The sequence below is a fragment of the Equus caballus genome, chromosome 7 (assembly GCF_041296265.1).
Source record: "Equus caballus isolate H_3958 breed thoroughbred chromosome 7, TB-T2T, whole genome shotgun sequence".
Classification (NCBI taxonomy): domain Eukaryota; kingdom Metazoa; phylum Chordata; class Mammalia; order Perissodactyla; family Equidae; genus Equus; species Equus caballus.
In genome coordinates this window covers 95,182,110-95,197,937 of record NC_091690.1, presented here as the reverse complement: position 1 = coordinate 95,197,937, position 15,828 = coordinate 95,182,110, and the positions used below count along the sequence as shown (strand labels likewise).

The 15,828-nt window shown below is 35.3% G+C and overlaps 1 protein-coding gene across 3 annotated transcripts in view; it reads right to left on the bottom strand.

Annotated features, from left to right (window-relative positions):
* The window catches only part of LOC138925061 (uncharacterized), a 47,664-nt gene that overhangs the window by 3,144 nt on the left and 28,692 nt on the right, over positions 1–15,828 (bottom strand). For all 3 annotated transcript variants that reach the window (XR_011440744.1, XR_011440746.1, XM_070273470.1), the window contains exon 3: positions 567–749. Coding sequence is in view for 1 of the 3 variants with exons in the window: in XM_070273470.1 (XP_070129571.1) it covers positions 738–749 (12 nt within the window). In the remaining 2 variants the exon portion in view is untranslated. Of the gene's footprint in view, positions 1–566; positions 750–15,828 lie in introns of those variants that run through there.

The following is a 15,828-nucleotide window of genomic DNA, read 5'->3' as shown; positions in this document are numbered from 1 at the left end:
GTGTATTAGAGAAAAACAATCAGAGCTTTGATTATAATGGTATGAAGAAACACCCTTGTAAAACTACAGACTTAGTTTAATGAATATCTTATCCTAAAACACGTTGTCATGCTATAAAATAATGACTTGCAGCACTGACTTTTCATTCAAAATAATTAGAAAGCAGCAGAGTAATGGAAATAGTTGGAACTCGAAAATCATATGGACCTAAACTCAATCTTGTCTTGGATATTTAGTACTTATGTGCATATGTTAGATTTATTTGACATATTTGAATTTGATTTATCATGTGTTAAAAGTGGAATAATGATGCCCATGCCTAGAAGGATTGTTTTAAGAGTAAATGAGATAATATATTCAAAGCTGCTAGCATAACATCTAGCTCATGACTACCTATTCATTCAATACATTTATTAAGTGTCTGCAATATACCAGTCATTACTTTCAGCATTGTTTATCAAAATAGTGGGAAAGATAGACTACAGCCAATAAATCCACAATGTGACATGAAGAACAGTAAGCATTATCTTTAAAAAACCCACACATCAAGTATAAAGATAGCATACCAAAGGGTGGTCGAGGAAGTGCTCTTGGGAGGTGTTGTCTGCATGGAAAGTAGAAGGAAAGAAGGAGTGTGCTTTGTGGGTATCTGGAGCAGGAGGCTTCCAGGCAAAGCAGAAAAGTCCATGAATAGGGTGTGTGCTCCATCTGTTCCAGGGCAGTGGGTTCAGAGAGGTTCAAATATGTCCCTAGAATGCAAAATAGCATATAGTAAACTATAGCTAAGAACAAGAACAGTGGGATCAGAGTGTCTGTGTCTATGTCCTGTTTCCACCTTTAGCAAGTCACTTAACATTCTGGGTTTAGATTTCCTCATCTGTGAAGTGGGAACAACTATCTCCTAGGATTGTTGTGAGAACTAAATGTGCTAATGAATATTAAGGGATTAGCACACAGTAAACACCAAAGAACTCTTACTTTTTAAATTAATAACAGACATAGAATAGAGTCTCATGCTCCTCTTACTGGAAAATCAATCTTCATTTTCCAAGAACATAGTCTAATCAGAATACTTGGATTTAATATTTTGAAATATATTTTGTGTGAATCTTATGGATGTTTTCTATTCTGAAAATATGTCTTTCCTGTTCTCTTGTTTTATTTTTAGGTTTTCTTTTGGATAGAATTAGGAGTTTGTTTCCTTCTGAACTTTAGAAATCTTACTTAAAAGCTTTGCTATCTCTTGAACATCAGTGAGCTACAGAATCAAACATTTTGAAGACTGATGAATCATAAAATTCAAAGAATTTTAAATTCAAGAACAAATAGTTCTGATGTTTTCTTTTTGAAAATTTTTGACAGTTGAGTTAAAGATTTTATCTACTTTAAACATCATTGGAATTTGGTATTAAAATAAAAAGCAGATCTCATTGCCTATAATAATACCTTTTGTGTTTAGACTGAATTTGTTTCTTGCTTTTCCGTGCATTTTCCTATCCAATCTTGTCAACAACACAGTGAGGTGTGTATTATTTCCCCTGTTTTGAATATATAGAAACTAAGATTTATAGAGTAGTTTAAAATAACTGTGAGGTTAAATGTGAGAGGTAAAATTCAATCTTAGGCATCTTACACCCAATACTTATTCCTTAATTGCTATGGTTGAATATTTGTGTCCACCCAAAATTCATTTGTTTAAATCCTAACCCATAAAGCTGATGGTATTAAAAGGTGTGGGCTTTGGGAAGTGTCTAAATCATGAGGATGGAGACCTTACCAATGGGTTTAATGCCTTACAAAGAGACTCCAGAGAGATGCCTAGTCCCTTCTACCATATGAGGATACAAGAAGTCTAGGACAAGAAAGTGGGCCCTCACTTGACCATGCTGGCTCCCTGATTTTGGACTTTCAGTCTTCAGAATGGTGAGAAATAAATTTCTTATCTTTAAGCTACCCAGTCTGTGGTATTATGTTACAGCAGCCTGACTGGAATAAAACAACTATCTAAAAACATCTGCCAGTTTCTGTTAGTTTTGCATGTACCCAATCTACCATAGAGCCCATATCAATGGCTTCAGCTTATAGTAACAATTTATTGTATTTACTAGCCATATAATACACAATTGGGTTTGTGTTTTATAGCTCTTCATGTCTAACACTTGTTATCTCTTCCAATTTGATTATAAACTCTTTGATAGAAAATGGAAGATCTATATCTATATCTACATCTATCGATAGACATAGATATAGATCTTTATAGTCTATAAAATGAGTCTGGACATGTAGGAGTTACTTGGAAAATCTTTGATAAGCAGATTAAAATATCTGCACTTTGAAGGATTACAGGATTTAGAGCTAAACAGATTTAGATTGAAATCTGCTGTTTGATAATTCCTAGATCTATGATCCTGGGCAGTGGTACTAAGCCCTTATTATCTTCATCTATTAAGTGAGATTAATAATCTCTTTCTACCAAGGCTATTATATGGATTGAATGTGTAGGGGAGTAAAAATAATTTTCCATCTACTCTTGGGAGTTTTTTGCCAAGACCTTTGTTATAAAACAGATTAACAAGAGCAAGATGAACAGAAGTTTATTAACACGTGTAACCTTATATATTCATGGGACATACCCAGGGAAAAACGGATAAGTCCTTAAAGTGGCTTGGAATTCAGACTTAAATAGCATCGTAATAAGGAAAGGGGAGGGAGGGTAGAGGTCTCTTAGAGGAGAGTACAAAGTTTGAGTGTGATGTCAACTTTTAGCCTCCTCTCCTCCAATATGGGTCAGTCTTCCCTGGCTGATGAAACTTCTGGGGAGGGGACTTATGACAACTGAGTTTCTTTGTGGAGGGTCTGTTTTTAGGCAGATAAGGGGAGTTCAGAGAAAGCCTCTACCTGCATTTGCTGTTTTTCAAAGTGCCTACAGCTCAAAATAATCAATATACCAAAGCAGCATATTTTGGGGTAGCCTGTCCTGAACTCCTACAGTCACATTTTGGGGTGGTATATTCTGCTACCCTTCAAATATAAATCACCCACCATGATCTTGGGCACATTGTGGCCATTCCAAAGGTGTTAATGTTAATCATGCCATCTGTGGGAATATATTGAACAAATATTGCATGCTACCTCTTACAACAAAAATGAATCCATTTTTAATTCAGCATTCCAAATACCCACTAATGCTTTTGGTTTGTCGTTCAAGTTATTTAGTTTTGAGAAAGAGAAGGTGCTTTTCTTTGGGTGCATGCAAAACTAACAGAAACTGGAAGATGTTTTTAGATAGCTGTTTTACCCCATTCAGGCTGCTGTAACATAGTAGTATATTGTGCTCCATTTCACACATAATTCATATTTAGATTTTCAATTCTTCTTTCCATTTAAATAACCTTTAAAAGGATTTCCCATGAGTCTCATCCAAGAATATGAGTGATATTGGAGAGGCATGAGAAAGTCTTTATAAATAATGTCATCTGTTATCAGAGACTTTAATGTACAGGGTCGATGGTGTCTGGTAACTTTCAAAAATTTTTACAAAGCTTTACAAGTGATCTGGCAGCCATGAGAATGTACCTTGCAGACCTCCAACTACAGAGGGAATAATTTACTAAGAGCGCTATCTATTGCAATCTGAAATCCACTGCAGTGTTTTTGCTAAGGCCCTACTTCCCACAGGCTGTTCCCAGCCAGTGACAGTGTGGCAAGGCTACTAAGGCAGACCTATTCCTGGAATACTTGGTACTCCCAGAGGACTCTGACCTTATCCAAAGTTTCTTAAACTGTACTGCATTCTAGGACAATTCTACCCAATTTTCCTTCCTCCTCTCCTTCACATGGAGTTGGATTTGCATCACACTGAACTTACTCTCCCAATCTTTCCTGATTCCTTCCCTATTTTCTTTCTAATAGGTCTTTCCCTAATAAAATTCTTGCTTATTTAATCCTGTTTGTTGACTGTTTCTCAAAGGAAATGGATTAACACAGCATTTTATTGTCAAACTGAAAAATAAACAGGAAAAGCAACTAGACGTTCGAGGAACTGTAATGCTTAACACACAAGGAATTGAGAATGTTTAGCTAGAAGAAAAGGGCTATAAAATACCCTCTACCAGTAACTATGCCAAAGGGTCCTTCCAAAAAGCAAAACTGAATATACTTTAAAAGACGTTAAAAATGGCAAGATCTTGAGGTTAATATGGTATTGGCAAAAATTGTGGACTTCCAAGTGAGAAAGGCTCGATTTCAGTAAAAGCCCTGTTACTTATGGACATATGCATGTAAAATTAGGTAAGATAGTTAAATCTGTTGAATCTCATTTCCCTTTTATACAAAATAAGAATTATAATAGCTACTGATGCAGCTAACACCCAGTAAAAATGCTTTCCCAGTACCATTGCTTTGTTTATAAGTTGTATCTTGAATCCAGTGACTCCATCCTGATTTGTTGCTTTATATTCTCACCTGATAACCTTCTTGACCCTGAGCCACTATCTCCCATCTTTATTTCTGTACTCATGGACCTGATGCTTAATACTGTTTCTCTTATTCTTTACACCAAGTTTTGAACTTACACAATATATTCTATCTGCTCTAACTGTACTAGGTAGAAAATTTAAAAATCTGTCCTTCTATTCTGGTACACAGTTCATGGACTAAATGAATGTCTTTCTCTCAGGTTTGCTTCAGCTCTCAAAAGGGGGAAGAATGAAGAGAAGACTGCACAGCGAGGGTAGAGTCATAGCTAGGTTCCGACACTTGAAAGAATGTGATGTAGTATGATGTACATTCTCTAAGATTTAGAGAACTCATCGAGGTCAAGGGAGATGTAAACGGTGTTTCTAAAGCCTTAATGCATACCTGTACTTCTTGAATACACTGTATGCCTTGAGCATGACTTTCTAAAATTTTCTTCTTTCTTTTCCTTCACAGACAATTAATGTCAACATCCATATCTTATGCCCTAAAAAGGTTACATGATTCCTCTTAGTTCTTGGCTTTAAGCCTTCTGCACATTAACTTTCCTTTAAACATTTAGATTGGCTCTTACAAAAATCCAGGAATTAATTTAGGATTGACATATATTACACGTTATTTTATATTATTGACTTTATTAGGACACTATAAAAATTTTAACTACAAATCTTAATACAAAATATCCCTAGTTACATGAAAGAACACTTCCAATTCTCAGTAATAGAGAGGACGGCATTGTGTAGAATGCTTCTTTTATATAACACAACGGTGAGTTTGTAAACTACTGTCACTGCTTTCATTCAGAAACACATCACTTCCTACTAGGATTATTGCTTTCATCTCCTGCCTGGTATTGCTGCCCTATTCTTAATTTCATTAATCTGTCACTCAAACAACAACAAACAAACATATAGATATAGAGAACAGATTAGGGGTTATCAGAGGGGAAGAGAGGTGGCAGGAAGGCAAATGGGGTCAAGGGGGACTTGTTCGGGACAGATGGAAATTAGACTTTTGGTGGTGAACACGATGTAGTGTATACAGAAGTAGAAATATAATGATATAGACCTGAAATTTATATAAAGTTATAGACCAATGTTACCTCAATTAAAACATAAGAAAACAAATTTCCAATTACATAATCTCCCTTTAAAGTGAATAAACCTTTAATTTTAGATGATTTAAAAAATATTTTAAAAGTTTAAGGAATAAAAATTTTAATTGATCATATTCTTATCTTCCAGAATCAAACACCTTTAATATTTTGACAAAATTGTTTTCATAGATTTTTTCCAATTTATAATTTTGAAAAAATCACGGTAATAGTTATTAAAATAATTAATTTCCATTGGAAATTATACAACATTACAGATAAAACTTAAGCTCTTCTTTGACCTTCACTGGCCTGTTGTCATTCCTTCACCCTAGCACTTTCTAGGGAAAAAGTAGGAGGATGTCATTCAAACTGATTAGCCAGAATAAAGTTCTTCTCATGTCCATTCAGGATCCACAGTTTCACATAGTAGTGCACTATGATCCCATAGCCTTATATTCTATTTCAGGTCTAATAACCTGTTGCATTTTTCCAAAACATACTTATACCTGAACAGTCTTACTTTTCTTTTTTGCTCATAAAAATCTGGCTCAATTCAAGGCCCTTTAAAAAATATATAGCATCTGAGATGCCTTTCTCTCTTCATTAGACAGAGATGAGTATCTCTCTGTCATACTCACTCATGATTATACCTACATCACAGAACTTGCCATACTTCTCTGGTGTTACTAATATTTGTGTTGCCTTTGCTAGTGGTCTGTGAAGGACTTGGGAACAGAGGCCATTTCCTCTTCATGTTTGTAGCTCCTGAATGAAACATGCTACTTGTCCTTAGCATGGGTTCAGGAAATTTTTGTTTTAGATGAAAAGCAGAGGAAATGGTGTAATGGGTATGGAGGGAGGGGAGCAACCATGGAATGAAGCTCTAACTTGGTATTAATTTATTCAAATTTGGTCAAATGTTTTGGATGAAATAGTAGAAAAAGTATATACAATGTGGAATGAAAAGGTCTGAATATACTCACAGGTGGCACCTATTTGAAGAATTCAGTAGCTTTCCTGGTATAGAATATTTTTAAGCTTTTAGCACTAGGAAAATGTTCTGCTTCACTGAATGCGAATTGTTCTCACAATTTTAGAAATTTTAGGATATAAAAATATCAAATGAAGACATATGCACAACTCTTAAAATTTAAATTTGCCTTCAAAATGAGAAAATTAATTAGTAAACCATGTCATTAGTTAGCTGATGCTTTTAGATCAATTAGATCAAATGTTGAAAAAAGGAATGAGTGGATTTCAACCAACCAATTATAACAAGAAATTTGATTTAGGATTTAGATATATAATGGTGTGGAAATGCTGCTTGATTCCTTGATTCATGGAGACTACCTCACTAACAGTAAATTTGCCCTACAGTATATATATTGACGAATCACATGTGTCTTCAATCTCAAGCAGACCAGAGGTTGCTTTGCAAAGTTGCTGAGACTATCTCAACTTCCAAGCCTACAGCAAATAAAATGACAAGAGGACTCTTACTAAATTAGCCTTGTGAGCCCTTTTTGATAAGTTTTTCTACATTTCAAAATGAATTCCAATCTTGCCAATTATAACACCACTGGTTATACATTGTATATAAGGTACTAGCACAAAGGACTAATCTAGATGAGAAACTTAGATAAAATGTGCCTCAAAAATGGAATGATTCAGTGGCTTTTAGGTAACAGAATTAATCAGATATCTATTAAATTAGAAAAAAAGGAAAGTAGCAGATTGTATTAACTAGGCTTGCTGTGTATCAAAGAATATAAAAATCCTAATGTTTATTGCTCATGTATCTGTGTGTGTCATACAGAAATAGACATTAATCTTGAGCAAGAACTGGATTCTTTTGAAGTAGTGGCAGTTAAAAAAAATCATCTGATCTTTACAAAGATTTCATTAGTGACTTATAATGTATTAAAGACTTCACAAGAATAAATCTCCAAAGAAAGAAAGGAATAGTTCATGTCCCAGATGGAATTTTTTCAACTTTGTTTCCAATTTAATAAAGAACCAGTTTATGACCTAAATCACATTGAGTCAAATGGTGGGAAAACTTCTGCTTTCAGTTTTACATTGAATACATTTTCTAGTTAATTATTCAAAAATCAGAACAGAGAAATATACTTCAAAATTTTGTACATGCTTTAACTTTAATCATTTTAGAACTATTTTTTTCTTTGAAGTCAGTCAAGTCCCCCAGAACTAGCACTGTAGGATTATCTAAGTGCATATTTATATTGTCAGGTGAAGTGTGACAATTCTCCAAAAAGAAAGATTTCTTACACTAACTGGATAGATTTTCCTAGCAGGATTCTAAAAGCCTGTCTGCTAAGATTTGGGAGTGTCTGTTTCATATATGAACTCATTATTAATCCATTGAGGAATGATGACATGTGCTAACAGTTGAGCGCTTAAATGTACCATGTTTTCTGATAAGCACTTCAAATGAATTGTCTTTTATAATCTCACAGCTATCACAAAAGGAGTGAGTATTTTTAATGCTTACATTACAGAGAGAACAGAAAGGCTCAGAGGTTAAGTAACATTCCCAGTTTACTTGAGTAGTAATGAAGAAGCCAGGATGTGAAACTAGGTCTGTGTGACCTGGAGCTTGCACAGTAAACACTACTAATGTTCGTTCTATGTTTGCTGCTTTACAGATACAATCCTAAAACCAATCCTGTGAGGTGGGTGTTTATATCACCATCTTACAGGTGAGGAAATTGAAGTTAAATAATTTACACAAGGTAACAGCTTTATTTAGAACCAGGATTTATAGTAATGTCTTTATGACTCCAATGACCAATTCAGCAACAATTTGACTTGGTACTTAATACTCACAATGTCAAGAAGGATCAGTCATGTGAAGAACAAGAGAGAGAGAAAATCAAGAAGTTCTGACAAGGGGTTGGCCTAGTGGTGCAGCAGTTTAGTTCGCACGTTGCGTTTTGCGGAAGATGAGGGTTCCCAGGTTCGGATCAAGGGTGCAGACATGGCACCGCTTGGCAAAAGCCATGCTGTGGTAGGCATCCCACATGTAAAGTAGAGGAAGATGGGCATGGATGTTAGCTCTGGCCAGTTTTCCTCAGCCAAAAGAGGAGGATTGGCAGTAGTTAGCTCAGGGTTAATCTTCCTCAAAAATAAAAAAGGAAGTTCTGATGAATGAAATCCCACAGCAATGCTCAGAAATATGGAAGAGAGAACATGATTCTAAGACACAAAATGAATCCATTGAACAATGGTTGTTTTTGAATTGGACCATCAGTGACTTTATTTGGGAGGTACTTTTGAGCAGACGTGAGCAAAATATTTTTCCTTGATTTCATTACTCTTTTTCTTTAGTCCTCAAAATTCCAAAAGCATCATTTGAGTGAAAATGAAATAAGTTAATAAGCACTGTTTACAGTAAAAAAAAAAAAAAAAATCAGAGTAAGAAAACTCACATATTTATTTCTGGAGAAACTGAATAGTTGAAAGTAATATGATCGGCAAACAAACCTGAGTTTGAATCTTGGCTCTAACACCGATTAACTACAGGATTTAGGGCAAGTTCTTTCATCTTGAAGAATTACAATTGTCCACTAAATAAAATTTAGATAATTTTAAGTCACAGTATTTTTATAAAAATCAAATGATCTCAACCTATGCAAATAACGTAACACCCTGCCAAGCATAAAGTAATTATTATATTGTTAGCTTCTTTCCCATTCTTTCTACATGCAGCACACATTTCTTTGCTTAAATCAGCATTAACATTATTTTTCCCTCTATATTCCCTTTATCTTCTTGGTATGATTAACCCAACTCTGTTCTCAAGTATCACATATACTGAACAGAATTATTGAACATATATTGAACATAACAAGGATAAAATATTGTTTATTAAAAGATTTTTTCATTACATATATGACAAAGTGTATATGTGAATATTGGATTATGATATAAATTAAATTCTTACCGTGGGTCACCATCAAAATAGTTGAAAAACATTTTTTTCAACTAGCTTAGTACAGTTCGGGGGGAGAGTGAGCTCTAAGTAAACATGTGGTAGAATATTTGCATCAGATAACCATTATGCTTGGCTTCTAGCAAAAAGACCACCTTTAAATAGTCAAGAGTTCTTTCTCTTGTGTAAAACAAGCCAAAAGGTAGGCAATTGTGGGCTTATCTAATGTTTCATACAATCATCAGGAACCTTAAATACTTTTATCTTTCTGTACAACTGTTGATGGTTTTCATCCTCAAACTTCCCTACTTGTCCAAGATGACCACTGCAGCTCCAGCCATAACATCAGTATCACACCTAACAATAAAGAGAAGAGTAACGCATCTGTCCTCCCTCCCTTCCAAAGAGCAAGTCCTAAGTCCCTTTAGCAATTTAATTCCCATTTCATTCACCAGAACTTAGTTGCATGGCCACAGAAGCTGAAAGGAAAAGGCTAAGACAGATATATCATTCAGTTGAGTTAAATTATTAAGGAGGATGGTAAAAGTGTATGTTAGAAGGCTCTTGCCCAAATAGGGGTCTGTGCTTCTTCTTCCCATTTGTCTGGCCTCATAGGAAAAAGGTCTTTTAGCATTCGCACACATCAGAATTATGCTATGTATGAGAGGTAATCAATATTGAGAAGAGAGATTTATGTTTTTCTTGTAGATGTTCCACTCACAGCAATGTCAGCAATAATTAGAGGAACGATTATAAGATAAGGCAAAGTATCCAGGTGTGAAGTGGGTGGGAAAATAAATGTAGGTAAAAGAATGAAGGAAGAGGGTATTTGGGGTAACCAAGAAGGGTTAGCAAATACCAGTGGACAGATAACATTAAGTGGATGGAAAATAAAAGTTTTGTCTATTCTTCAGACTCCAAGATGCTATGAGTAAGGCCAAATCCTTTCTGTGCACACCAAACTTGTGCACTTTCTCATCTATTACCAGGTAATCCCAGGGTTACAAATAAATGAAAGTATCAATGAATGGTTGAAAGACTTACTGAGTAATATTTGCCTATAGCCCCATAGTACCACAGGAATCAGGTGCTTCATTCACCTCAAAGGGATTAAAACAATTCAAAAACTTTCGTCACATAGACAAAACCTCTTATTGATTGACTATTTCTACCTTTTCAAACGGTTACTATTTTGTCTTAATGTTTTTCAGCAAGGAATACATAAATACTCATCACTTCTCTTTTAGCTATTTTGGTTGAAAGGCCCTTCAGAAACCTCTAGCACAGTTCTTTAGATGAGCAAAAAATATAGAATTCAATAGCACTTTGCTAGTGTACAACTCCAATCAGTGTCACTTGTTGTTTCTATTCCAAGTCTTTATTTTTATTGGTCCTGACTAGATGCCTTAATATTTCTAAATTACTTTAAAATCCACTGTGATGCATGTTAGGGAGATTTCTTAATATAATCAAAAGTCTTAGATGACTAAAATCATCCAGAGTGTTGGTCAGTTAAGGAATAAACACACTAGTTATGGTCAGGTATGCCAGGTCTGAGACTAGTTTCAAAAGTCATCTTTGTCTTCAGTCAACTTAGTTTATGTTCTGCCTCATAAATTTTTGTTTCCTCCGAACCCTCCCCAAACAAATATTGGTTGATGCTGCTCTGAATTGTATAAAGGTTCTGAGATTCAATATTAGTGGAAAGAGTATTTCAAAGAGCTTCTACTAAGAAGGCCCCACATATTTACAGGGACAAATGAGACTTCTCAAATTGCAATAAACATATTAAATCTACAATCACAGAATGTTGGTGTGAGAATGGATTTCAAATGTTATTTAGGGGAGTGAAGGAGGCAAGGAAGGGAAGAAAGCAACAGAGAAAGAGAGGGAGAGGGAAAGGGAGAAAGAGAGAAAGAAAAAGCAGTGTCCTCAAGTTTACAGGGTGAATTGGTAAAAAAAAAAATGATGAAAATGCTCTAGAATGGTTCATCCATCCCCTGATATATCAAAATACATATACAGTCATGTGCCACATAAGGATGTTTTGATCAATGATGAACCACATATATGGCTGTGGTCCTATAAGATTAGTACCATATAGCCTAGGTGTGTGTAGGAGGCTCTACCATCTAAGTTTGTGTAAGAACTGTAGGGGAGGAAGAAATTTACCCCTACCCTTCTAGGTTCTTCTGGCTGGTCTAAGAATTAAATTGACATGAGACAGATTAACAGGAGAAAAAATTACAAAACTTAATAATATGTATACATAGGAGAAACTCAGGAAAATCAAGTAACTCACCAAAATGGCACTCACCTTAAATGCCATCCTCAGCTGAAGACAAAAGAAAATGCTGGGGATGGAGAGTCAAAGCCCTCTCCTTAAAAGCTATTCTCAGCTAAAGACAAAAGATGATGTTGGGGGTGGAGAAAGTCAGAGATTTCAAATGGAAGGAAGACAATTAACAGGTAAGTGAAAAGGAGCAAACGTTTGGAAAACAAGTGTTTATTTGACATGCAGAAACAGAAGAACACAGAGAGATACCCAACAAATAGCCTTTTCTAGGTTCTTTCTTATCTACCACCTAGTTCATGTTATGCTATAGTGAAAGCTTGCTTCCTGAGACAGTTTTGTTTGTTTGTTTGTTTGTTTTTGGCGAGGAAGATTAACTATGAGCTAACCTCTGTTACCAATCTTCCTCTTTTTTGCTTGAGGAAGATTGTCGCTGAGCTAACATCTGTGGCAACATTCCTTTATCTTTTGTAAGTGGGACGCTGCCACACCATGTCTTGATGAGTGGTGCATAGGTCAGCGCCTGGGATCTGAACCTGCAAACCCTGGACCGCCAAAGTGGAGTGCACAAGCCCAACCACTACGTCCCTGGGCTGGCCCCAAGACAGGTTTTTTTTTAATCTAAACTCTTTTAGGTGTTAAGGGGTAGGTAACAAGAAAAACTTTCTGAGTCTTTTGTTTCTTAAAAGCAAGCCTCATGTTAAAGAGACACATTTTGGGGTGGCAAATTTTGTTCCCCTTCAGTACACCTGTCATGTTCACACAATAATGAAATTGCCTAATGATACATTTCTTAGAAAGTATCCCTGTTGTTTAGCGATGCATGACTGTATAAGCAAATTCAAACTGTGTTCCTTAGAACAGTCATTTATTTAGATGTTAAAAGTGTTCTCATAAATTTGAAAATAAGCACTTTGACAATATGTAAAATATCCATTAGAATGTTAAAATCTCTGACATGTTTTCAAGAAAGAATTGGATTAACATCAATTCAATATTTCTCTAATATATGTATTTGAAAAGAGATCCACTCTTTTTTTTTGGTTGAGCAGTTAGTAGCATTTTGGGAAACTCAGTGTAACATAGGACACTGTGTGAGAAAAGCCAAATTCATTAAACCAGGCTATCATCAATATTACAACTAATGATTAGTAGGAGGAAATCACACACCAAAATGTCATTTCACTATAATTGTTTTCAAAAGTTCAGACTGGTTAACATTAATATAAATTATCAAAGCAGCATCTAGCTTTCATGGAAGGTAGATTCTAGGATCAAAATATAATTATTCCCTGGGCCAGTCCATGACCTTTGCTTAGGGAAGAATTTGTCAGAGGTGGATGTTCCTCCCTCTACCCTTCTTGAGTTCTTATGGCTGGACTACAAATAAAATTGACACCATACCAAATTAACAGGAGAAAAAAGAATTTAATATGTACACATGGGAGATCATAAAAAAATGATGCTCTCTGAGATGGGCAAAGCAGGATGCTTTTATATCTTTTACATGAAGACACAATAAATTTGTCAGTAATTGACAGGACAAAGAAATTTAAGATTGGGGGGATGTAATTAGTGAGGAATTTGAGCAGAGTTTAGGCTTGAGGTAGTAAAATGTAAAAATAACAAAGCTTATTTATGCAGGCTTCTCAGCCCTGAATCCCCTAACTTTGGTGATAAGGATGTAGGGAGAGCACCTTTCACATGGAAGATTTATTTCCTGCTTTCAGGGGGAACAGAGAGAGGAAAGTGAAATGCCTTCTTTTTTTTTTTTTTTTTTTTTTTTTTTTGCATTCACTCTTCTCAATGAGCTTAAATTCAAAATAACCAATGGCATATTTGAGGGTGGACTTCCCTAGGCCCCAACAAATTCAAAAGGATAAAAATGTCTGCATCTTTACTACACAGTTTTATTTGTCAAGTATATGAGTACAAATTTAATGCCATCACCAACTCTTGTACTACATAGTCCTAAACAGAACTTTAATTTTTTTCTTTGCATTTTTCCTCCACACATATTATTTCCCTGACTATTTTATGTTTCATGTTGCTTTAACTTAAATCGTTTTTCCATGAGAATAAATCTTTCTTTCCCTAAAATTAAACCCTATAATTTGTTTGAACTGCAGAAAGAATTCAAGCCAAGGAGGATGCTGATTTGGCATTTACTTACCACAAATATCTCTTGTTATGATACTTTGTGTTTTTTTGCATATGGTTTCTTAAGAAAAAAGAAATTCATCAAACCTATGTGTTTCACTTCCCTCTTATTTTTATACAGTGTCCAAGTTTTGCTTGCTACTGTAGCTTAGGCTCTTTATTGTTAAAAAGGCAGATGGATTTATGTTTATTTTGGAAATAGCAATCTTATTTCTCACAAAACCAAGAGATCAAGTTAGTGTGTGATGACAATCACACTTCAAAGACAGCAAAATGTTTTAGAACTGGAATTCCTTGAAACAAACTAAAAATAAATGCAACAAAATAGAAAAAACAAAAGTGTAAAAACTTTGGTAAAAACCCAACCAATGATCTAATCTCTCAATGAGTCCTTAAGCACTTTAAAAAATTATAACTCTGATGAAAATACAGGTTAATCATCATATTCTTAAAAATCTAATAAGTACAGGTGACAGTAAAGGGAGTTATGATAAAGAGCTACATATGCTAAAGAACCAGACATATGATGCAAACACGTGTTAGCTAAACTGCCTTTAATTTCAAGTAATAAAAATCCCAGTGGCTTTAGTACTGGAAGTTTATAAATATAACTAAAAGGGCAGAGGTGGGGTGAGTTCACTAGTCATGGTGAGGTTCAGAGTTCTCAGGTTTTTGCTGTTTCTCTGTGGTTCTCTCAGGCTGCCTTCTCTCCTGTCACTGCCAGCAGCCTCCCAGCCTCCTATGGCTTCCTCACGGACAGTAGGAAGAGAGTGGTTCTCTTTTCCCAGCCATCAAAAATAAAGAAAGAAAGTCCTAGATTTGTGAAGACCTCTGGAATTGAAGCACATGGCTGTTGCACAATGGCAAATGGATAGAAGGATTCCTACAATGTCCTCTATAAGGTTCAGAACGCTGGTGAAATCAAATGAGAAAGGTGGTGACAGGATTCCTTTCTTCTTTCATTCATCCACTCATTTATTTATGCAATAAATATTTAGTAAGAGCTTGCTATGTGCCTGACACTGTTGTAGACACTGAGGATCCACTAGTAAACAAACAGACATATATTTATAGAGCTCACATTCTGTTGAGGAGTCAGACATTAAAAAAGTATATAATGCAATTTCAAACAGTAACAACAGCTGAGAAGATAAATCAAGCAGAGACAAGAGACTCAGGTGTGCTTTTTTCAAAAGAATAATCAAGGAGGGGCTTTATGGAGAGACCCATATGAAAAATGAGTGTAAATCAAGGGGAAAGCATTCCAGATTTAAGAGAAAAATGGTCTGAGGCAAGAGTGAACTTTGCCTGATTTGAATGTCACCAGGACCAGCGTGGCTGTAATACAGTAAAGAACAGGGTATGGAATGAGGCCAGGGAGGGAGCCAGGAGTGAAAACAAAGTTTGGCAGGACACTTCTGGAGGATTCAGAGCCGGGTAAAATATGATTTGATTTACATTTTTAAAACCTTGCTCTTACTGCTTTTGGGAAATTGAATGTAGAGGATCAAGAGTAGAAACTGAAAGGCCATTTCAGGAGAGATTTCTAGTGTTATAGGCTGTAGATAGTGGCTTAGACTATTGCATTATTGGTGAAAACAATGAGAATTGTTAGAAATCAGGATATACTCTTGGGGGCACAGTTAATCCAATAGATTTTAAGAACATCATATGGTAAATACACTTCAATGGAGATATTACTCTGAACAGTGCTTTGGTAATTCATCTATCTTTTAGCTGACTAAAGAGTAGACAAAGGCAAAAATCTCTTTTTCTATTGCAATGTTTAACTCTAAAATCCAATTGGGATGTGTTCAATAAATGTTAATTTGCAAACTGTGTTCTTATAGT